The sequence below is a fragment of the Onychostoma macrolepis genome, chromosome 14 (genome assembly GCF_012432095.1).
Source record: "Onychostoma macrolepis isolate SWU-2019 chromosome 14, ASM1243209v1, whole genome shotgun sequence".
Taxonomy (NCBI): Eukaryota; Metazoa; Chordata; class Actinopteri; order Cypriniformes; family Cyprinidae; genus Onychostoma; species Onychostoma macrolepis.
In genome coordinates this window covers 6,909,514-6,935,536 of record NC_081168.1, presented here as the reverse complement: position 1 = coordinate 6,935,536, position 26,023 = coordinate 6,909,514, and the positions used below count along the sequence as shown (strand labels likewise).

At 39.5% G+C, this 26,023-nt stretch overlaps 1 protein-coding gene across 5 annotated transcripts in view; it reads right to left on the bottom strand.

Moving 5' to 3' along the window:
* The window catches only part of tenm2a (teneurin transmembrane protein 2a), a 646,939-nt gene that overhangs the window by 146,744 nt on the left and 474,172 nt on the right, over positions 1–26,023 (bottom strand). The window contains exon 9 of one of the 5 annotated variants that reach the window (XM_058798657.1): positions 15,248–15,388. The exons of the other annotated variants lie outside the window; for them this stretch is intronic. Within the exon in view, the coding sequence (XP_058654640.1) occupies positions 15,248–15,388 (141 nt within the window). The remainder of the gene's footprint in view (positions 1–15,247; positions 15,389–26,023) is intronic. 5 annotated transcript variants of the gene reach the window in all.

The following is a 26,023-nucleotide window of genomic DNA, read 5'->3' as shown; positions in this document are numbered from 1 at the left end:
CAGCCATTGTCATGAAAAAAAATAATAATTCTAAATAAAAATATTAATATTTAATAAATAGTTATTTATAATATAAATTATATTTTCTTATAAATGTAGAATTTCTTGCATCCATTATTTGTTTTACTCATATTTCATATACAAAATGTCTGTGCTTGTAATTTGTGTATAAATGCATTTATGCTGCTTAAGTGTAGTATTAAACAGTTTGTTTTTGCAGATTTGTGTGCCTAAAATGGAAATACAGGTGCATCTCAATAAATTAGAATGTCGTGGAAAAGTTAATTTATTTCAGTAATTTAACTCAAATTGTGAAACTCGTGTATTAAATAAATTCAATGCACACAGACTGAAGTAGTTTAAGGGTGAATCCCATTTCTCTGTCTTACCCCTTGCCCTTACCCCTTCCCCTTAGTTTTGCGCGTTCACGTGAGAGTAAGGGCTATCCCAATTCTCGTTTTGATCGAGGGGTAGGGCTAAGGGGAAGGGGTAGATACCCCTTAAAACCAAGCATTTTCGTGAGCTTACTTGAAACCGAGGGGTACCCAGAACACACTGCGCAACCGGCAACAATCAAGTATTTTCGGCTTAAATAATTTATTTAAAAATTACGACAGTCTTGTTTTGTGCTCTAGACAGTCCTGTACATATATATTTGCAACCATGTTCTTAATTGAAACGTTTTAAAAAAATCGCTAGTTTGCGATGCTAACGTTACATTGTTGATTTGCACAACAGTCCCGCAGACTAGCCTTGAATGGACTCCATGCATGTCTACAGTTTTAACAAGTTTGTAAAACGATCCAAAGTTCGTGATCAACACTTGTCGGCTCTGATGACGTAGCAGCCAGCTAGCGACGGTGTATGATGACGTAACCGTAACCAAGTGGTGTCTCATTTCATAGGGGTATATTTTCACCCCTAGCGCTTACCACTCGGTTTCGAGGGACAAGGGCTAGGGGTAAGACGTAGGGGAAGGGGTAAGACAGAGAAATGGGATTCACCCTAAGTCTTTGGTTCTTTTAATTGTGATGATTTTGGCTCACATTTAACAAAAACCCACCAATTCACTATTTCAACAAATTAGAATACTTCATAAGACCAATAAAAAAAAACATTTTTAGTGAATTGTTGGCCTTCTGGAAAGTATGTTCATTTACTGTATATGTACTCAGTACTTGGTAGGGGCTCCTTTTGCTTTAATTACTGCCTCATTTCGGCGTGGCATGAAGGTGATCAGTTTGTGGCACTGCTGAGGTGGTATGGAATCCCATGTTTATTTGACAGTGGCCTTCAGCTCATCTGCATTGTTGGGTCTGGTGTCTCTCATCTTCCTCTTGACAATACTCCATAGATTCTCTATGGGGTTCAGGTCTGGTGAGTTTGCTGGCCAGTCAAGCACACCAACACCATGGTCACTGAACCAGCTTTTGGTACCTTTGGCAGTGTGGGCAGGTGCCAAGTCCTGCTGGAAAATGAAATCAGCATCTCCATAAAACTTGTCAGCAAAAGGAAGCATGAAGTGCTCTAAAATTTCCTCGTAGATGGCTGCGTTGACTGTGGACTTCAGAAAACACAGTGGACCAACACCAGCAGATGACATGGCAGCCCAAATCATCACTGACTGTGGAAACTTCACATTGGACTTCAAGCAACATGGATTCTGTGCCTCTCCACTCTTCATCCAGACTCTGGGACCTTGATTTCCAAATTAAATGCAAAATTTACTTTCATCTGAAAAGAGGACTTTGGACCACTGAGCAACAGTCCAGTTCTTTTTCTCCACAGCCCAGGTAAGATGCTTCTGACGTTGTCTCTGCTTCAGAAGTGGCTTGGTAGCCCTTTTCCTGAAGACGTCTGAGCGTGGTGACTCTTGATGCACTGACTCCAGCTTCAGTCCACTCCTTGTGAAGCTCTGAGAAGTGTTTGAATCAGCTTTGCTTGACAGTATTCTCAAGCTTGCAGTCATCCCTGTTGCTTGTGCACCTTTTCCTACCCAAATTATTCCTTCCAGACAACTTTGCATTTAATATGCTTTGATACAGCACTCTGTAAACAGCCACACCTTTCAGTAATGACCCTCTGTGACTTACCCTCTTTATGGAGGGTGTCAATGTTCGTCTTCTGGATCATTGCCAAGTCAGCAGTCTTCTCCATTATGGTGGTTTCAAAGAACAAGAGATACCCGGAATTTATACTGTAGGGATGGTCATTTATTGAAACTCAAATGTAAATATTCTAATATTTTGAGATACTGATTTTTGACTTTCATGAGCTGTAAGCTCTAATCATCAAAAAAAAAAAAAAAAAAAAAAAAGTAAAAAAAAACTTTTGAAATGTTTTACTTTACATGTAATGAATCTAAAATATATGAAAGTTTCACTTTTTGAAATAACTTACAAGAAAAAATGCACCTGTATATCATCATAAGGCCATTTAATTAAATGGGTTAAATAAATGACTTGATATATTGCCTAAAAAAGGGCATTTTATAATGAAATGCAGATTAGTGCAGCCTCTAAATCAGCAATTATCATGACAAAGTATATAAAATTTGTTCTAAAAATATTAATTCAAAATGCAAATAAAATATAATATTTATATTTCATATTTTATTTAAAAATGTGGACTTTTCATGATGTTTTTGTATTTATAATTTCATATAAAAAAACATTTATTTCTGGACTTGTAATTTCTGTAAAAAATGTGTTTATGCCACATCTGTGCACTATGGATGGAAGAACATGCTTTACTTAATGGGTTAAATAAATACTTGCCTTGAAAATCTTTACAGTACATATACTATATATTTACAAGAAAAAAATAATAGTTTTACAAGGTACAGCTCATGTGCTGCCTTTACAGTACAAAAACTGTGTTATTTAAGAGTCTGTACTATTTCTAGTTCACTAATCAAATAAGCAAGTTTGTGACATTGATCATGTGAAACTTATTGCTTCCACTCAAGCTCAAGATGCTCTTTGGATCAGTCTCAAATGGCAAACATGAGCATCAGGTTTTACGTGCATCTCTGCTGTCATTAAAGCAAAAGTGGGCCATTTCTCTCCGACCCCTCGTTTTTGTGCTCCCTGCTGGAGGAGAGGTGATCGAGAGAAGTCGTGGAGTCTACCTGCAGGATTAGACAGCATTACACTCTTAATCCTCCTGCCCACGTCCTCACCAAGAGACTGTGTGTGTGTGAGTGAGTGAGACAGATATAGAGAGAGGGGAGAAGGATATGCAAATGATAGTAATATGCTTGCACCAAGGCAGATAACACACGTGTACCGTGTGCAAAACAGACGGTCGGCAAGACTACGCACACATACACTTTAAACACTACCACACAAACAATTCTGCATGGAAATGGCCCATGATGCAACAGTAGAAATGCAGGTCCGAATTCATGGTGTTACAGGGACGTGTATGATTCGTAGAATTCCAGACACTCGTGTCAAATAGATTCTGTCTGACAGTTTGATTTCCTGTGTAATATGGAGCACGACTGCTGACGGCTTTGCTCATTAGCATTCCATAACAATAACTCTCTGATCTCTGTGAATGGAAAACACAAGCTCTCAAGATATGTCTAAAATCAACATGAAAGAGCATTTACAACCCATTTTACTAACATAATGCGATGCACAGTTATGTGTGTGAAAAAAAAAAGAAAAAAAAAAAGTATGGTGGGACTGTATCCATCAGGAATTAATTGGATCATAAAAAGAGTGTTTCTCTGATCAGTGTCAGCTTAATATATATAAATATACACACGATGGATATTAATGAAAAATATCTTGCTTGTATACATGTGAGTGGTCACAGTTGAGACCAGTAGGAAAACACAGATTAAGTCCCATCATAGAAATGCTAATATTGTTAATATTGACATAATAAGTATTGTTACATTAAAATACATAAATACATTTCTTTTTTCCAAACATTTGTCTGCCAGAAACAAAATGTTAATAAATATTAATTTTTTGAAACATGTTTACTTCATTACGTTTTTGTGTACCACTTCTTTTTTAGTCTAATTGAGCATGTGATCAACTTTGACTCTTTGGTTTTCCACCAGATGCAAATGTAATCAAGAATAAACTACATACTTTTACTGACTTCTTTTAGGAAATGCATGTAAATAGTTTCGTTAGCCAATCCAAAAAGTAAAATGCATATACTCATTTAACTGTAAAATACCAATGAGTGGCCCAAAAAGCCTGAAAAGCTATTTTGGTAAGCAAGTAAATCAATCAATAAATAAATCCATTTTGCTTTCATGCTGACTATTTATTTCTAGCTGGTTTTAAAGTTTGCTATTCCACACCTCTGGTTCAAAAGCAGATGCTGGCGCATTGTGTCAAGCAACTGTGCACACACAGGTCTGAGATCAGCCATCACAGCCGCTCCAAATCAAAGCCGGAGAGCTGCACTCCTGCATGGAGCCAGTGGGAAGCAGCTCTGCCCAAATCCATGTCTCAGCGAGCTGGACTGCACTTCCTCTAGCTTTGACAGCACTTACCAGCGGGACAGCTCACAGCGAGGCCAGCGTAACACACACAGCGACTGCGTTGACGTGGCAGAACTTGAGTAGATGGTGTGTGCACAGGCCGTAATGTGGACAGCGGGGTGTTGAGCCCGCACAATAGCAGAGGAAGAGAGTTTCTTCTAGAGAAACTCACTAGGCTCAGGCCTCTGCTTCTACCCATTGATCTGTTTGAAATTCAAAGCCCTGCCATTGACAAACTCAAAACTCAGGATCGGGACACAAGCCCCACACACTGGCTCCCAGGAGGACAGAGCGCAGAAAAGAAATTGTCCCCTTCCCCCTCCGCAGCACTTAAAGGATTTTCTCCCTTTTTTTGTGTGTTGATATTCGATAAGCCCGTGCGCCATCTGTGCCCACACCTGCCAGGTTTAAGAGTGTAAGGAGGCGAGAGAGCATATCTGAGATCCACAGGAAACATCACTCTGAAAACAAAGCTCTCGTATCCACCAAGTTCTTATAGCGGGATGTGCTTATTGAATGCGACGGAGGCATACGACTGGGGGCTTAGCGTGTGAATGAATCTACGGACACACCTGTTAATGCAGTGTGCCAGTACGTGTGTGGATGTTTGCAGGGGCAGGTGTATTGGCGTGTGCTGCTGAGAGAATTGGCAATGAATGGAGCGGATGGCAGATCAATACCAATCTGGAGTCAGCGCAAGGAATGCTAATAGCACGCTGCTTTAGACGGCACAAGGCCAAGAGCGGCCTCACGTTACCTTTGTGCAATCCACATGCTGAATGAGGATAAATGCATGTAAACACATGAACACACGCTTGTGCAAATTACACACACACGTACTGTACATATATATGCGTGTATTTATCTATCTCAGAGTTATTTTAGTATCATCAAAATACTATTACAGTTTTTATTAATAATTTGAATTAGTTTTCATTTTAATGCTAAAGTAAATTTGTTGTGTTTTTATTTTCATTTTAGTCGTTTTGTGTGTATATATATATATATATAGAGAGAGAGAGAGAGAGAGAGAGAGCTTTTATTAATTCTTATTACAATTTGTTATTTTAGTACATTAAGATAAACTAAATTAAAATAAGGAACTAGCAAATATTAAAATATTAAATATTAAAATAAGAAACTGACAACTAGCTGAATCAAAATGTTTTAGATTTCAGTAAATATTTGAAGCAACATTTTTTTGTGTGTGGTTTTATTTTTAGTTTTAATTAATTATAATAACCCTGAAATATATGTATGACTAATATTTCTGATTGAAGTCTCTTAATTAGATTAAAAAAGTTGTGTAAACAGTTGTATGTATGTATATATGGATAACAGTCTTAAGTGTCAATTTTAGCTTTAAATAAGCTTTCCATTGATGTATGGTTTGTTAGGATCGGACAATATTTGGCTGAGATACAACTATTTGAATATCTGGAATCTGAGAGTCTAAATATTGAGAAAATCGCTTTTAAAGTTGTTCAAATGAAGTTCTTAGCAATGCATATTACTAATCAAAAATGAAGTTTTTATACATTTACAGTAAGAAATTTACAAAATATCTTCATGGAATATGATCTTTACTTAATATCCTAATGATTTTTGGCATAAAAGAAAAATGGATCATTTTGACCCATACAATGTATTTTTTGCTATTGCTACAAATATACCCCAGCGACTTAAGACTGGTTTTGTGGTCCAGGGTCACACACACACACACACACACACACACACATCCAAAACAAACGTTTTTGTTTACATTGTGTATGTGTAATGTGTATATTTATTATGTGTATATAAATACACACACCTACAGTATATATTTTGAGAATATTTACTTGTTTATACATTTCTATATTCATATTCTTATATTTTATATTATATAATACATAAGCATAACATATTTTTCTTAAATATATAATAAAATAAATAAATAAATAAAAAGAAAAGCATTTAATTCAAATATTTTGTAACATCATTAATGTATTTGTTACTTTGGATCAATTTAATGCACACATGCTCAAAAATAGTATTTACTGTGTCAGAAACAGGCTTCCATATATGTATGTATGTACGTACTGTATATGTATATACATACACACACATTTTAATAGATTTGAAAATATTTTTTCCTGGACATTTACTTTTGGTTAGTCCCTCACTATAATTATATACAGGCCATATTTATTTATTGATATGAATGACATAATGCAGCTACGCCTAAGAAAATCTCCACCAAATGCATCTGAGCGAGCGTATGTACGCGTATGCGAGTGAAATGACAGATGCGCTCAGTGTTGAGAGGTGGCGTCACTGGGTGATCAAGAATGATGGATGAAAACGCCACACTGCCCTCTCGTCTCCAAGCCTCTTTGCCCATTTAACTGACTGCCGTTCCTCAGAGCCAAACACACACAGATGCAGGGGGCTGGATTTCATGCTGTTATCGTCCCCAAGGCAAGGTCACATTGCCGTCGCCCCTCTCCCCATCATTAGCGTCTGCTCAGATAATAGCTCAATACACAATTTTACACAGATCTCCTTTCTCAGGCATCTGTCTCCCGAAAACACACACACAAACACGTGCCTCAAACACATGTATACACAGGGGCGCAAGACTCTGAGGCATAAACTGTCTCTCATGTCAATCTCTTTCATGACAAACGGCCTAAAATCTATTTCCCAAATTCTGCGCTCATTCACACATCCTTTCTCATCCGTGTGACCTTTCTCGCAAGCCGCTCAATCCTTCTGACAGTCAAACCCGAATCTTGCGTGCATCAAAGCCGCATAAGGATGTCGGAGGGCAAACAAGCGCTAGCGACTAACCCCCTCCCACTCCTCCCGAAGACAGGGTGGGAACAGCTTCGGCTGAGTGTCATTTTCACCTGCGCTTGTGTTCAGGTGTGTCTTCTCGAGTTTAGGTTCAGGTGAGCTTGGCGTTTGCTCGCGTCTGGGTGAGGAGACGTGCCGCTGACAGCTGGCTCTAACCGAAGTTCTCGCTCTCATTGTAGAGAGCGATCTTTAGGTCGACGTGCACTGACAGCCAAGCTGTCACACGGCGTCACGGGCGCCAAGAGGCTTTCCTTACGGAGGCGTGACAGCGCTAGCTACCTGAATAGCCACACAAAAAGCTTAATGAGTGTTGGCCAGGGGGCTTCGTTCCTCTTGGCACCAGGGGACCGCTGTGCTACTAAGTCTCGCGGCCCCGGGAGACTCGATATATCTGGAACACGGTGAGAGTTTAATATATGACAATGAGCAATCGCACCACCCAGATTACATCACCCGCAACAGCACAGGGGACAGGAGGAGAGAGATTAGGTGAAGGAGACAGAGGGTCCATGGGACACAGGGAGGTGTAGAAATGCTGGTTTGTGAGACGCGTAGCTGGTTCACATGCGGCAGCAGCGCTCGAGCGAGCAGCCAGGGAAGTGATGCGTGAAACTGGCCAGCTTGCCAGACAGTCAAACACACACACACACACACACACACAGACACAATCAGCGGCCAAATTACTGCAGAGAAAATGAATACCTCCATCCATCCATAGCAACAGGCCAGGCCCACTAAACACACATACTTAAACACACACACTCATAGCACACTAATATCGACATGCCTAATCAAATAAACACACACTAGGGCTGGACGGTATGACCGTTTATACCATGTGACACCACAAATGTGCCAGTTTTATTGTAGAAACTTTCAGTGATATACTGTAAAATGTGAATCTGTTTTAGCACTGTTGACATTTTATTAAATTATATGAATAATCTTTTGGTTTGTATCCATCGATTTCCAAATAAAAGAGGAATTAATCAAATGAGATTTAAAAAAAAAAAATTATAATAAACTCAAAAAAACAGGCATTACCGTATGCGGTTAGTTATACCATTTCTAGAAGAAGAAAAATAATAAGCAAAAAATCTGTCTGAGATTTTTTTTCTTTTAAATGAGCATTTTTATCAATGACACTGGACATTTTTGAAAATTAGCCATTCAGTAACTGACTAATAACCTTCTCATTGCCATAAAAGTGAAATGACTTAACCTAAACATTGGAGCCTGTTAAAAATGCTCATTTAAAAGAAAAAAAGAAAAATAAATCTCAGATGGACTTCTTGCATCTGAGGTCTTTATACACACACACACACACACACACACACACACGCACACTCACTCACACACACAGTGATATGATTGTTCATATCGCTCACTCCTAACACACACACACACACACTCTCTCACACACAAACATTTTTCGTTTCTTTCTGCACATCTGTGAAAGTGTTGCACACATGGAGGAGATGACAGGTGAACCAATGATAGGTTTAAACACTCAGAAACCGAGATTGTCTCTCCAAGGCCTCACCATGCTAATTTTTCCCTCATTCATCTGGCTGTAACAGCACCTGATTACAGCAGAACAAATGCTGTTTACAGCAGTTGGCCGTGTCTGCTGTGTGTGTCACAAAGGGATATTAGGCGGTTGAGTTTAACTGAGCTAATTATTCAACTGTCGAGTCACCTCACTTGACTGTGAATTCCACATATGAATCAACTGCACATTTACAATGTGCCATTATGTGGGCAGAGGGAGCGTTTCATATGGCATTTTCATCCATTTAATATTCAAGTGTTAGAGACTAATCACACATATTGTTATTGTGACTATTGAAGTACATAATGTGTGTGCGCTGACAGGCTCTAAACAGATTTGCCTTACAATAGTTTACTGAACACTCTCAATCCTTATATCACAGGCTTTTGATTTCTCTTCATCTAGTTCATGATAACACAAACCGAAGAGAGGAAGAGACAAAAGAATACAAGGAACAGAAAAGACAAGACCAAAAAAAAAGAGTAGACACAAACTGAAATGGAAATATAAAGAATGCCGAGACAAAAAAAAAGAGAAGACCAGTTGATGTGACAATGAGACAAGAGAAAAATACAAGGTAAATGAGACAAGAGAAGAGACAAAATGAGACAAACCAAGACAAGACAAATTAAAAAAACTGCAGAAGCACGTTTCAAAACGAGGAGTAAACAACATGAGACAAAATTAAGCAAGACCGAGAGAAGACAGAAAAGAAGACAATAAAAATGTGACAGGAGAACAGAAAAGACAAGTCCAGAGAAAGAAGAGATGAGACAAATTAAAATAAGTCAAGGAAAGAAAAGGTTAGACAAGACAAAATGAGAAAAGAGGCCAGTTGAGATGAAATAAGACAAGAGGAGACACTAAATGAGACAAACCAAGATGAGACAAAAAGAAACAAGTGAAGAGACATGCTGGCAATGTAATACAAAATGAAGCAAGGCAAGAAAAAAAGGAAAAGTGAAGATATGAGACAAGGCAAACTGAGATGAGAAGAAGTAAGTTGAAATCGAAAGCTGCATCAAGTTTTGAGATAAAACATGAGAAAACGAGACGAGACAAGACAGAAAATGGGACAAGAATAGTGGCAAGAAGAGAAAGTACAAGAAGGGTAAAGACGAGAAAAAATGCACACACAAAATCACATTCTCCCCCTCTCGTTCTCAGTTTCAGTTTAATGTGCTTTATTGGCATGATAAGTAATTGTGCATTGGTATTGCCAAAGCATTAGCAGCTTAGCTGCATATCTGCATTCTCCCTTTCTGCTGCTGATGCAGGGATGCTGGGACGTCTGATTTACAACACCGCTTGTCCTCCATCCACCCAGACAGCTCCACAGAGACACGGGAGGCTGGATTCAATCTCCCAATGACCTTCATTGTGAAGGACAGAGCGCTAGAGAGGTGCAAAGAGGCAAAATGCATAATCTAAAAAAAACAACAAATGCTTTCAAGTGTGATTGAGGACATGCCGTCCTCACAGATCGGCCCAAAAGCGTTAGGAACCCAAGTAGATCAGTCATCCCCTCACTAAAACAACTCTGCTCTGGCTCAAACCAAATGGAAGAGCAGCGGAAGTTAATAGAAAGTGTTGAAAAATGAGTAAATGTGTGAAGAGGTGACAGAGTGAAGGAGTGAGGCTGCAAAAACAGCATGTGCCATGGAGGGGCCGAGGGAGAACTAGCTACAGAGGATGTGATTAAGTTGTAAATACTGTCAGCGTAAAGGTCAATCACTGAGTTTACAACCGCCGGTTGATCGAGAAAAAGGCCGAGATGAGAAAGAGACGGAGCGAGCGAGAAACACAGAGGGAGTGAATGAGAAAACGAGAGAAGACGTGTGGGCTTCGTGTTGCTGAGATGGAAATCAAGCAGCACCCACATCACACAGAGCTTTACAACCATCTGCTCGCACACATGCTTAATAGCGTACCCATGACACACACACACATCCTTTTAAAGAGCTCCGCATGCAAGCCCACGGGACTTTATCATGCTGCCCCCATTAGGGATGTGCGAAACGACATATTTTCATAAACCACTATTCTGCAGGTTGTCTAAATGACGTGATGACCTTAAGGAAGCCCTGTATAATTATGCTGATTTAAAGGCGTTCACACAAGACTAGTGTTCTAGTGTTCAAAAACAGCTGGACAGAGCGCAAGTGAATGGAACAGCTGTTTTAATGTGTTTTTCAAAGTTTTTTGACTATACTTGATATTAAAGTTAAAAATGCAACTGTTATGCATTGGACAAATAAATAAATAAAAATAGTTACTAACAGCAAAATAGACAACCATTCAAAAGTTTGGGGTCAGCTGAAATTTGTAGCTTATGCTCACTAAGGCTGCATCTATTTGATCAAAAATACAGTACAAACCGTAATATTGTTTTCTGTTTTAATATATTTTAAAATGTAACTTATTCCTATGATGGCAAAGCTGAATTTTCAGCAGCCATTACTGAAGTGTTCAGTGTCACATAAAGCTTCAGAAATTATTCTAATATTAATATTATCAATGATGAAAACAGCTTGATTTTTTTTTTTTTTGGAAACTTTGATACATACTGTATCTCATTATATTTTAAAAGAACTGCATTTATTTCAAACTGATTTTTTTTTCTAATATTATTAGTGTTGTCAAACAATTAATCACGATTAATCACATCCAACATAAAAGTTTTTGTGTATGTGTACTGTGTATATTTATTATGTATATATATAAATACACACACATGTAAAAAAAAACATGTTTATATATTAAATATATTATTTATAATATAAATTAGATTAATATAAATATAGACATGCAAATACATATAAATACTTTCAAAATACATACTGTATGTGTGTGTATTTAATAAATCTACAGAGAACACACACATAAATTATGCAAACAAAAACTTTTATTTCGGATGCGATCAATCGTTTGACATCACTAAATATTATACTAACAGGAAAAAAAAAAAAATGAAAAAACCTCACTGACCCCAGTCTTCAGAATGATACAATAATCTCATTGTCATGGGGACAGAATATATATAGTTTATTAAATTTATTTGCATTTTATTTGATTTGTTTTGTCTTGTTAAAAATATCTATCAGACATCAAGCAATAAAGATATACAGCTTATATAATAATGTATAATAATGGGAACATCACCTACAGTGGCCGGTTTGTGGTCCGAAAGCAATGGTTTTTATTAGACAAGTTGTATTTTGATAGGTAAAGTGGTGTTGCTTTAAAGAGGATGCATTTAAGGACTACTTATGACTGCACAGCACGCTGACATCTTTCTAAAATCTTCTTAGCAAAAATGTTTCTCCTAATTTAACCCATTAGAACCTTAAAATTAAAACTTGAAATCTAAAATAAAAAATAATTAATTTAGTTGACCTCACAAAATAATCTATCCTGACTCATCCCGAGCCCCCTACACACACACACACTGACACACCCTCTGACTCAATTTAACCCATTCTGCATCATACAAACACTACAAAAGAATGTTTACAACCAGCATACAGTATGTAGATTAGATCTGATTCATGAACCACATGTCTTGGCTGATGATTTTCTGCTACTGTGACATGTGACAAGCACAATAGAAAGAGCTGAGTGGAACAAACACTAAAGAGCGTCTCGATTTTCACACATCTGTGTCAACACAAAAGCCCGGGAAGTGCTGGTGCTGTGCTCTGGGGTTAAATGCGCTGTCTCTCGCCCACCTACGCTGCTGGTGCCTACTTGAGTTCGCATGCAGTACCTCAAGTCTCCAGCAGGAGGGGATGGTGTCTGAGTAACGGAGAGCAAAGAGAGAGAGTGGGGGATAAGGGGAGGATGTCAAACGGAGCTGGAAACCAGAGGAGAGAAAATGACAGTATATATATTTTGCTCTAGAATTCAGATTTTTCTGATGGCTTTGGTGGGGGGTGAGCTTTTTAGAGGCTCAGGCAAGCAGGGAGGTCTGTCAACCGCCAGGCGTGCAGCTGACTGCAGGAGTCTTGTACACTGTATCTTCTCCTCTTTTCTCCTCTCCACGAGCCTCCCAGCATGCCCTGCATGTGTGCATGGCCTCAGGCTAACAAAATTACCAGAAATGACGGCGGAGACCATTCAGATGCACACATACACTTCTTATCTATACATCAGTCGTAGTTATGCATATTTACATAAGTAAGACATATTTAACAGCACAAAATGACACATATTGCTGGTTTATTCTCTGACATGTTGTGGCTTGATTCTCCGCGGAGAGTTTCTATCGATATGAGGCGTTTAGGATAGAGCAATGGAGCAAAGCATTTACACTCTGGACCTTGTAAATGAAAAATCGCCACCTATTGCAACAATAATAGAATTTGTCCCTTACCTTTCCTCCGCACTAATGAGATGCTAATGAGAGCCCTGGGCGGCAGGGTTAATAGAATCCATATTTTCAATTAAAATCTCCCTCTCTTTCTATTCCTGATGGACGGCGTCCTCATTGCCACAAACAGGCCCCAACTCGGCGAGGTAAACAGAGCCAATTAAGTTTCGCCATCTCTTGATCACTCTATCACTCTCACAGTTAGTTTTGTATGATCAAATGAGCTGTCATCAGGCATATGGCTCCACAACAGACCCAGGGCCCATTAAACTAGCTCACTACAGGAGAAAAGAGATGGAAAGTGAGGGGACGCTTAATCCACTCTTGCTTCCTCCAAAGCCGAGATTCTGTCTTTAATTCTACATCAGAGATGTTGTGTGTGTGTTTTGCTGAGGTCAGCTGTGAATGTGTGTGCCGCTGGTCTGAAAATCCCCAAAATGCACCGTTATCAGTTCAGTCCGGCCTACAAGTGATTTAGGGGTCTTGATCAGAGGCCACCCAGTGACACTGATTGTGTATTCAACAAAACGCACACATTTACACTCAAACACGCATACTGGGGTAAATTAAATTGTATCTAACACAAGATCTGCTATTATTATCTTTTCACCCTTTCATTCTCTTTCTCGCACCATTCTTCACCTCTCTAGTCAGGTCTGTTTACACGAATCTCTAAGGCACATATGGTGCAGAAACGAAAGGATATCAAAGCCAAGTGAGCTTTCGCACGTATGAATGTTTGTGTATGTAAGGGAACAAAGAAAATAGAGAATAAAACATGAGTGGGAGATTTTTTGCATTTCATTTCGTTTCCCACATTCAAATAAAAAGCGAAAAAATTACTAAATTAAATAGAAAACAATTATACAATCTGGTCAGATGTGAGGATAAACACCGTGTTTTTCACACACGTCAAGGTTTCACACACCGTTAACGACTCATGACATTTCACATCTTAACGGTCACCATGGGAACTTGAGATCACCGGAATACTAAATCAGACCAATAGCACAAGGCCAATATATTCCTCAAGCTCACCAAACATCTCACTTATGGCAACTAACAGCCACAGCTGAGATGCCAGTTTCAGTTAGACAGCTGTAAACAACCTGCCTCAGGCGTTCCCACCCTGAACGTCGTCGGCCTTTAACCTAAAAATCATTAAAACGCAGTCAAAACAAAACAAAGTAATTCCACAATTCCATGGAGACATAGCCCCACCCCCAACTCCCCCACCCAAACATTCCTCAATTACTCAGCAACAATGTTCCCTCAACAAAGCGCTTGTTTTTTCTGCCGAAATGCAAATTTGATCAAATTTGGCAATTTAGTCCGTTTACTCTGGGAGGTAAATTAGGGCTAAACTGCAGGCTTGTAAATATTGAAACTCGCACATGCATGAATAATTAAATGAGAGGGAGGAGATGCATCAACCAGAGGCGCATCCATTCGCCACTCTCAGCCAGACGTCACTCATCCGAACTACCGTCAACCTACATCAATCTAAAGTGCCAAACGTGTCTACCGAGACTTACAAACCAACGTTTAGACAAGACGTTAGCAGCTGAAGACATAAACCGAAGAAACGTGAGCTCTCCGATGAACAGGCGCCCTCTTATCTGTGATCTCCTAGAGGCACGCAAGGGAGAATGATTGACGTTCTCTGACGTTCTTTTGGTCTACGTTGAGCGTCCCTGCTGAAAACACCAGCTTGATTTTTCACATTGCCTGGTTGGGTTGCTGGTCCAGCTGGTGGAGCAGCACATCCATCATGTTCACCAGCAAAACTTGGTCCTTTGTGGTCCTTCTGGAGAAGCTGGTTGACCAAGGAAGTTTTTAGCTAGCTAAGAAGCCCCCAGCATCCAATAGACAACATGCGTTGGTTTTTCCAGCAGGGTCTGAAGTAGTTTCTTTCACAGTTCAGTAGCACTCTCTCTCACACAAAATACACACACACACGGTTCTGCAGAGCTCTTACCGGTCTCTTGAGAGAGGGCTTTAGCTCTACCGCTGGTGTTGCCCGAGTGATGCATCGCTCCTAGCGTGAGTCTTCCCTTCGTATCTCCTCCTCTCCTCTTCTCCGAACCGTCGGACACGGTCCCCTGGCGGTCTCTCTCTCCTGGAGGAAAGGGCGAGGGGCTTCAGAAGTCACGTACGAGAAGCAGTTGTGCCCTCTCTGTCTCCGTACGCCCTCTCTCACACAACTTCACACGCGCGCGCATATGGCACGCAGCCACTTTCCCCTTCCCGGTTGCACGGCACTCTAGTCCACAAACCGACGGGAAAGGTCTTAAGGTACAGAAAAGAAAGACAGATGAGGGAACAAATGCCGGAGAAAGGGAACTGAGTTATCGTCAACCTCTCTGCGAACGCGGAGAGAAGAATGCAAAGGGCTGTTCCATCCTACATCTGCACATGACTGGAGCTCCGCACAGACTCTGAGCTCTGAGAATTATACAGCATCGCTGCGGAGCACGAGAGAGAGAGAGAGGTGCGGGAGAGAACAAGAGTGCGGGGGAGCACAGAGAGAGAGCGAGAGAAAGAAAGGAGGGGTGAGGATGGGAGAATGTGACAAAGCATGTTCATCAAAGAGAGAGGAGGAGAGAAAACGAGACAGATCGCGCATGTTTCCCCCGTCTAGCCGAGATGAGAACGTGTCAAGCCGTGTTACCAAGAGTACGGTCAGTATTCGTCCTTTAACACACGCAGACAGACAGATTTTCACTTCTTTACATGCACACGAGGGTCCCCTTGGAGACGAGGGCTTTCAGCATCAAAGGCGCTGACAAGCTGACACAACACGCTGAACTAAAAAGCAGCGGCGCCACTAAAAATACATAACCTTGTACTGCCATGCTTTCACGCAAACAACACTGGATATGTGAATATTAGATTGGGGATCCAGCAACCACTCGGGGTCTGGAGCGGCGGAACACGATCTGATACTGAAACTCGCTGAGCCGGAGTGCTATAATACACAAGCCAGAGAGACAAGCTTTGTTGTGCCTCGCACACACCTCTGAAAGGTGACACACTTGAAATTACCATACAATAAAACACAACCGCTGCTTTCGCGATGATATTCTTTATTTGTCAGCACAACAACTGCACATAATGTATAAATAATCAAAAGTGCTGCGTGGGAATACAATGCGCTTTAGCTTAAAAGACTTGAGAATAGAATATTCAAGTCAACATAAAATGGCCTTCACATTTTACTCAGTAGCAAAATATTTAACAGGATATTCAGAGAAAACAAGAAAACTTGGCTCTGTCTATCAGGAATTCATCGAAAGATGAAAGTGGGTATTACATACTAGCATGAGAGTTTGTGGCTACACCCAAGCTTAACAACCTTAGCACCCCACTTTTGAGGAAGCTTTTAACCAAGAAGTAGAGGTTAAAGGTCAAGGATCCTCAAGAATCTTGATGAATCCCAATGGTAAAGTTGAACTTTCAAACATTTATCCAATAACTTTTAACACCTTTATGATGATTATCCTAAAATGAAAGTTCTGTCAACATTTACTCACCCTCATGTCATTTCAAACAAGTTTCTGTCTTTTGTGGAACGTAAAAGATGATATCTTGAGAAATGTCTCAACAACATGAGGGTGTGTAAATGATGAATATTCACTATCCATTTAAACTCACAATTATGCATTATACTAACACATTTTTCGGTAACACTTTAGAATAGGGAACACTAAGTTAGGTGAAGTCAGTTGAAAATGAAAGTTGTTTCAGAGGCATATGAAGTAATTATATTTTGATGAAAGGTATGAAGACAGATGATAACAATAAGTCCCGAACTTGTATTAAGAAAGAAAATAGGCTCAATTTTGATTTTTTATATTGACTTTAAAACTACCCAGCTCAAAGTTCAGACTGCAGACAATTACACTTATGTACTGGAGTATGGGAACAGCCTCCAATACTGTGCATTAAGAAAGGAGCTGACCATGGTACTTCCTGCTCTGTCCAACAGAGGGCAGGGCTACAGATCAGTGTCTTCCTGATGTCATCCATCCCGTCTAGAAAGCATCCTGGTTCTAATCTCGCCTGCTTCCTGTCCCCGAGTTACCAACCCACACACACATACTCCCGCAGAAGTGGCTATATTTGCAACGCCTCTATATTTAGAGCCGTTTGACCCTTCTAGATTGGACAAAGAGCCAATCTACTCAAATGACTCTCTCCCGCCTTCTCTGGGCTCACAGTGCCATAGGGAGGGACTGGATCCTGTACATATAATAAGCAATCTGGCCACACACAAACATGCATCCAGCCATAGCGAGAGCTCTAATGAAGAGAGACGTTTTGGAAGGCCACACCGCTATAAGTGCAGACAGCTGGATGGATTCATTTCTGCTCAGTCCATATCAGACTCTCCTCACATTGTGTTCGTAATTACGGAGGACTTATCAAACAGTGTTTTATCAGTGTCCACTCTTCATTAGTGTTATTACAATCACTGTTAAGTGAAAAATGAAGCCTGTAACAAATTAACTGCGGAAAGGCATTTAAAGGATACAAGTTAAGCTCATTTGCCAACACTTGTAGCATTATGTAGATTACCACAAAAAAAAAAAAAAAACCTTGCTTTCAGACTAAATAACTTGGGAGCATTATTAGATTAATTAAACAATTATTTTTGGATTCCAGAAATTTCAAGAACTGTATGTTCTGTAAAAAACAATGGTTGTTGCAGGAAAATTATGATTTTATTTATTTATTTATTAAACATTTTAATTAAGTTGGTTTATTTAAAAATGGCTCAATTTAAATAATTGTAAGTCGCTCTGTGGCCCCCTTTACAACTTTGCCTGGGACACCAAGTGGCTCCTGTTTGAGGACTACTGTCATAAAATGAAAATAAATATTATAAAGCTTCACATTTCTGCCTTCAAATATACTTCAATTGTAAGTACCTCACCGTAACCTTGATTTGTGCTTTTTTTGCAAAGATAACAAGTGATGAGTTCAAATATATTTCTTGTGGCAATCAACATTATGCCACAAATGTTGTTGACTGAGCTTAACTTGTATTGAACAAAGAATATTTCTTTAAATGGCCCACAGAGTAAAATGACTCAATGCCAAACTATTGAATTTCCATAACAAATGGATTGAGGCAGAAGAAAATAACTAAAGAAGATTTTCTGCATATAATCACTTCTCCTGACCTCAGTAGAATAGCACCCGTCTTCCCTGAGCTGTGATGCGGCGCAGCGACTGGTGTGCAGAGCAGCAGATACGGACGATGTTGCCGTCCAGTCTGAGGCTCTGTAATCAATGCAGACAGTGCCTTCCTGCAGTATTAAAGGAACTTATTCAGCCTAAAGGCTTCCAACTAGCTGAGCCGAAAAAGAGCACAGCACTTACACCTCTCAGCTTAAATATACCGAACGCATGCTGCACTCAAACACACGCATACAACCTTCAGCCTGACGGCTCCATTGACCGCCCCATCCATCATTCCCTACAGACGTGGATGCACACACTTACTCACACGTGTACACACATGCAACTTGTTTCGGAAAGCACTTTGACAAGTATTGCTGACCTGTGATTATACTCATCACATGTCTTATAATCAACACTCAGTAGTGTCTAGTAATCTTTTCATTCGGCTTTGCTCATTTTTTCTTTCCTGTCTCTGCATCTTTCAAATGACTTGATCAGCTTTAATTAATCCCCATTCTTGATTGGTGAGCTAGAGACAGGAGAATAAAATGGACTATTGAGCCTGTAGGGGGAGCTCTGCTCTGTGCTTGACTTCCTGTTGCTACCATTGCTATTGCCAGATAGCCTAGTTAACCCACGTTGCATTGATTTTGGCTTAACTTTCAATTGTGGTTCTGCATGTCAGAAATGAGTTTTGGTGGCATAAAATACCATGTAGATTCAACATTCAGATTTGACTTAAAGGCAGGATGATTTGCTTCCAAAACAATTTTGTTATGCTGGTTGAAAGTCTTTTAACATTCAATTCAATTCAAGTTTATTTGTATAGCGCTTTTTACAATACAAATTGTTGCAAAGCAGCTTTACAGAAAATGTTAAGTTTCTACATTATATTTAGGAGTAGGTTATTAGTGGTGACTATGGCAGAAATATAGACGGTTTCATCAGGCGCACGCGCCTGGACCTAAGTTAACTTCCGGTCTGTGTTTGTTTATTAGTCTTGTTAGTGGCACCGGCTACAAACGCAGTTAAAGTTAAATTGATGAGTAATGAAGTTGGGCTCAGGTCGTTGTGCCGTGGGATGTGTTTCACATACATTTATTTATTTGTGGCAACCCGCCACAATATCAAAACGGACCGATTTTCCAAAAGGCTTCGTTGAATAAACATGAGCACGTAACACATGTTTAAAAATCAAAACGAGGCGCAGGTGTTTTTATATCACTGTATTTCTGAAGGAACACTGTCTTTAGAAAATGTTCGATGTCATTTTCATTTCATCTGGCATGTTACATGCCTGATAAAGCAGCGTTTGTAAGCTCAGCGCTGCTTTGTGTAAGGTACAGCCCAACAGCCGTTTCCGGGGAAACCTCTAGTTCTCCTGCTTTAAAGCGCCTCCTGCTGGCAGAGAATGAATTTGCATTTTTAATAAGTCCGTCCAAGTAGTTATCGCTGCATCTCAGTCCGTCTGATTTACGCAGCAAACATACTTCGCTTGTTATCGAAACATATTCTACTCTAGAGGGACTTAGCTGTTGTTACTGATTGTATTTGGATGTCTACCGGAAGTTAAGTTAGGGCCACAAACTTTATTCAACAATTTATTTTCTTCCACATCAGTCTCTGCCATGTGTTCACATTACTCTTGTAAAAGCGTTTCGATTGACATGTAAGAACAATTCGAAATAATTTTGCAAAAAGTTGCTTTAATGCAATGAACTTATGTTGTGACAAAATGTTCACGAAACACATCTTTCTGGCTGCTGATGACTATTCCAAAATATCTGTGCATTTTGACAAGTTAAAACAATAAGTTAAATATGTTATCACATTTACAGATTTATAGTAGATTTACCAGTATCCTGTTCCTGTTTGAAAAACTCTTAAAAGCATGAACTGTACTTACATTTCTCCTCGTCTGCTGCCACTAACATCATAACTCAGGATAATTAATAGAAGAGACTGTGAATTTTTATTGTGCCATCAGCCAGTCAGTGTTGTCATGGCATTATCTGACTGCTATTGCAGAGTGAATAGATGGTTTGCTATGAAGGTTTATTTTGGTTTGTTGTTTTGCGTATGCTCACCCCCGAAGTTGAGCTTCCAGTGTGTTGTAAACTATAAAGTGAAGAAGATTTTTCTGCATTCCAGTGTATGCAGCGGCCTCCTCCTAGACAGGGTCATAACAGCGTGTAATAAATTTGTGGCACCGTTCCACGGCAACACGGTGTGAAAGTCACGCAAGCAAATTGCTCCAGCCCTGGTCATGTGGTGATAAAAGCAAAGAGAGATTCCACGCATGCACTAGATTTAGTTGAAAACAGAACTGGAAGTGACTAGTATCTATGGCTGCTAAGAAAGAACAGGACAAGGTCAGACAACGAAGGGTGGAACGGCTCTCACAATCCTGTGAGTTCCATCACACTACGTTTACATCACACCCATCCCACTATCTCTCTGTTCTTTCATCTCTCCATTCATCTCTCGCTCTCTTTCCTCTGGCCAAGGGTGAGAGGAAGTGAATGTGAATGAGCTAAAGGAGGTACGGGATGGGCAGCGAAGGGGCCCGTGGGTTGAACACAGCCATTTGTCATCCAGTGAAAGCTTAAGAAAAGACTAGTTAACCTTTCCTGGAAAGCCCCGGGGGAGCCTACCAGCAATGAAAAAACCCAGAAAAAGTATCAACCAAGAAAAATATTCTTGGGGAAAATAGATGGCCGATGCTCCGAGACCCATGTACCTTGCAAAACGCTGCGCTAGGCACTTTTGACATCTGGGTCGCCTCTACTCATGAGCAAGGGCAGAAAGAAGGATTGTAGCTGTTACCCTAAATGTAGATATGTAGAGATTACAGCAACCTGCTTGCCGACTATAATTGCAACCTGGTGTCAGTTCAATGCATTTATATATACTGGTGGTATTTGTGTATCGATTTTAGAACGGCATCTCATATGAATGTCTACAACCGCATGTAGAAACCTTTACTAGAGCTTTGCTGATCTTAGTTGGTCTCCCAACCTGGCTGGTTCTAGAGGAGTTTTGGACAATGTTCATCTGGATGTTGAGGTAAACACCAGCCTAGTAACCAGTATGGGAGACAGCTAGACCAGCAGACCAAGCTTAGGCTGGTTCAAGCATTTTTATTGGCTACATCATTTATTCAGGCTATGCTTTTAGCAACCAGACAAAAACATCAACGCTCATTTCAGGTGAATTATGGTTCATGTTGTCCTGACAGTCTAGTCAGGCACTTTTACACTAATATGCAAGTCATTGAGAAACCAGTTAGTATTGTGTAGTAGTTATTTGCCAAACCTGCCCCCAAGCCTGTCACTCAAGGCGGCATCGCCATGGCAACAGCGCGAGTCGGCCAATCATGTGCAAACAGCAGCGGGAAACTAGTCTTGAACAATTACGAGAATGACACAGCCAAAAACAATATGTACATTTGACAGGAGGCAGACTATCTTCTGCTGTAAAGCATCACTTCAGTGAGAATTATCAATACAGACAAACAGCTGGTGAGAGGAATTAAGATAGTTATGCAATCTTTCATAATCAAGGTTTTCATATTTCATATACAGAAGTTTTACAGATCTATTTCTTTTCACATAACCAACCATTTCTTGCTCCCTGACAGACAAATAACTCGTCTGACCCATGACATATAGATAAAAGTGACTTCAGAAGAGTGACAGACAGAAATTCTTCGCTTGCCATTCTGGTTCACTGAAGTACTACAGTATGTAATTTTTGGTGTCCTTTATGATTGTTGCTTGTCAGATTGTATATTGTGACCCCATTGAGATTGTAGGTTAAATGCCAAAGCAAAGACTATGCAATTTCACTTCAAGCTGCACAATATACAACTTAACTAACACTTGAATAAAAATTAACAGTGTTCCCTGGGTGTTTTACCTCACCAATCTAGACCATTCTGAAATTGACACGACACCACAGAAACCCAATCAATTCACTGAGCTAATATCACAGATGTTGTGTATGGTATACATAAAGAACCCCCTTTCTGAAATATAAAGGCAGTTAATTAAATATTTTAATAATATAAAAACAGTGCGATAAAAACTAATTTATACCATGTGAGGAAAAATATGTGAGATATTGCAAAAATGACAAACTTAAATTATTTTGTCTAAAGTTAAATAATTGGATTTCATAATATCATTATACTAAAGCAAACTGTTAAAATATTCTGTTAAACATATTTCATTAACATCTGAGGTTAACACGTTACCTTTGACAGCTCTAAAAATGATAATTTTGTCCTTTTTTTTGTAGATCCGCTGAGTCTCTTCAGAGCTCAGTCTGCAAACCTTTGCACTAAGCAATTCAACATTACCAATTTTTCCTTGACGAAATGAATTTTTTACAATCAGATGGCAAAAATCGCAGTGTGCACTGGGTTTAACCCCATACGAGCACACATATAATATCTCACAAATGCTAGCAGGCTATTGCTCATAAAGCCTGGAACGAGGTGACGTCTTGCAGATTAAGACATAGATTAATGGATGGCCTTCTGTGACATTAGAGGAGGCAGAATTATGAGTCGGTAATTGAGGATCCTTCAGCAGGAGCAGAAGGACTAGATGATATGAGACCAGAGGGATGGAGCAGCTGGATGAAGCTTCTACCCTTAACAAGGAGAGAGAGAGAGTCACAGGGGGAATCAACTTCTCTGTGCAACTATCTTTGGCTGCAGCTTTCAGCTCTTCCCCGTCTCTCTGAATCCATCTCTATCCTTCACTTCCTTTGTCTTTGTCTCATGGACACAGGTTATAGCACTCTTCTTTATACTTACCAATCTTTAGGGAGATGAAGTAAAGGTGGGGGTTACACAAGAAAGCAAGACACTGTTTCAGTGATGGAGACTGAACAAGAAAGCAAAGCAACAAGAAAGAAAAAGAGTGAGAGAGAATATGTGAGGAGGAAAATATATGATCTTGCTGGAGGTGCAGAGCATGGGGTCACTCAAAATGGCGTCTCATTGAGCACTCACTCTGGTTTCACAAGAGCTCTGGAGTTCGAAGGAAAGCCAGATCTCTGTTTGAATCAGGTCATATACTTCTACTTTTAAAAATAAAGTTTTGAGGTGACACCATGGTACAGTGATGTATGAGGTGGTAACACTACGGCATGTTAATACCAAAACCAAGGAAGAAAGCTATCTGTCAGCATTCCCAATCATAACAATGTCAGTTTCTCAGCTGACGCATGACCTCCAGCAAGTCCGAATGCTCCCTTCTTCTGTCATGGCCACTCAGTTTCCAGATAAAGTTTTATTTTTGAGACAATCAAATGAGCCTTGAATGTGACAAATTACTAAAAATAATTAAATTAAAAAAAATATTGTTTAGTTTAAAATATTAGGATATAGTATTACATAGTGATATAATATTTACTATTCATATTAGGATTGCAAAATCCTTTTTTTTTTTCATAATACGTGATGTCTTTAAATTATGTAGTTATCTCAAACTCAAAACTCAAAGATTTCATTCATTATTTTTAGTAATAACATATGATGTATATATATATATATATATATATATATATATATATAATATAACATAACATATGTATACAACAGTGAATAAAAACGTTGATTTTCACCAATCACCATCAAGTTTTAATAATTTAATAAATAAATTAATTAATCACATTATTGATATAATACAATATAATATTATAATATGTGACCCTGGACCACAAAACCAGTCATAAGTGTCAATTTTTCGAAATTGAGATTTATACATCACCTGAAAGCTGAATAAATAAGCTTTCCATTGATGTATGGTTCGTTAATAGAATGGTTAAATGAATGGTATGTGCTACCAGGGGCTAACTGGACCATGCTAACCAGCCAAAAATGACCATTTGTATCATGGTAACAGCATAGTACTTTATAGTACCACTGTAGTACACCTTCAAATATCACCTATATTAGGATGGTTCATGTCCAAAAAACTCTCTTAAAACTTTGTTAGTGTGAAGCCTCAGGACATGGTATTATAATGATGAGAGAAAATGCAAGACACACACACACACACATACCTTCACGATTAGACAAATTCAACTTATTTGGAAGAAATTCTTGTCTTGAGATAAGAACATACCTCCCCCTTTGCTCTTTCATTAACCCGTATCCGTCGTCTCCTTAACACTGCTCTTAAGAGAAATGAAAGTCACGCACACATATAAGCAAACAGCATTTCAGCTGCCTGTCACCCACAGGCCCTTCCAGTGAGTGATTAATCACCTCATGCTAATGAGTTATTTACTAATTAGGGTCTGATGCGAGAAGAGACGAGGAGAACAGGACTGCCACGATGACACGGGTGGCTGAGGCACTTAGTGTAGACTCAACCCAACTGTTCACCTGCGATTAGGAAAAAGAGAGGTGTGTGTGTGGGTCTGAGTATCCTTTAGTGACAGTTCGTGCCAAAACTGATGCATAACACAATAACACATTAGCCAGACAGGACGCCCACATCTAAGCCACACTTAGAACGGGACTTGTACCTAAACAAAGCTGCCACCCATAGAGCGTTCAGCGGGGAATGTCAGCCGTGCGGTAATGTCTCACTCTGTCAGGCCCCTGAGATGTTAAACGGAAGTCTGACCGTTACAGAAACGCGGCTGTCAATCAAAACTGGCCACGCCCCCAGCCAACAGAGAGATCAGTCACAGGCTTTCAGCTTCCTGACAGGAGCTCCTTCGCTTTCAATCAAAGCGTTTAAGCAGAGGAGGCCTCTCATTCCCGTGCCCACAATGGCCCTCGCATAGGTGCAAGGCAACAGGTCTGAATCAATCTCCTGCCTTCTATCTCTCCCACACGCTCCACACAAAAGCTGCCGATGCCACCGAGTGTGTGCGGTGACAAAGCGGCCGCTTTCATCCACGAGGCCTTTCAGCGCTCAGCTTTTGATCCGTCGTTCCTATAGAGGGGTTCGTATCCAGCGCAGGCCTTTATATAATGCTCAATTTTGCCATTAGACGGAGAGATTGACCTCTGAATGTGGGTGTTTTTTTATCTAGTGGGTGTGAAAGTGAGGCTGCCAACTGTGTGGACTGATGGGACACACACAGCTTTCATAAAACACTTCATCAGTCCGTCTTATCTGTGTCGAGTACATCTATATGTATGTCTCTCAAGTTAGCATAAAAATTTGAAGAAGAAAAAGAAGAGAAGAAAAGGAATACTTTCTTCAGTAAAGAAATGAAGAATAATAAAATAAGAAATTATACATAAATTAGAACTATTCATGAATAATAATGAAACAAAAGAAATAAGAAAAAATAAATAAAATAAAAACAAATATTAATAAGAAATAGATACAAAAATAAAAATAAATGTTTTATCAAAATATTCATAAGACGACTAATAAAAAGTAGGAACAACATTCATAGTAAATAAGAAATACAATATCGAATGCATATTCTATTATAACAAATCATAATAAGGAAGAAAAATACATTCATTTTTAATAAAAATTGTTTTAATAAACAATAGCAATCAACAACTAAAAAAAGGCAAACCTAATAC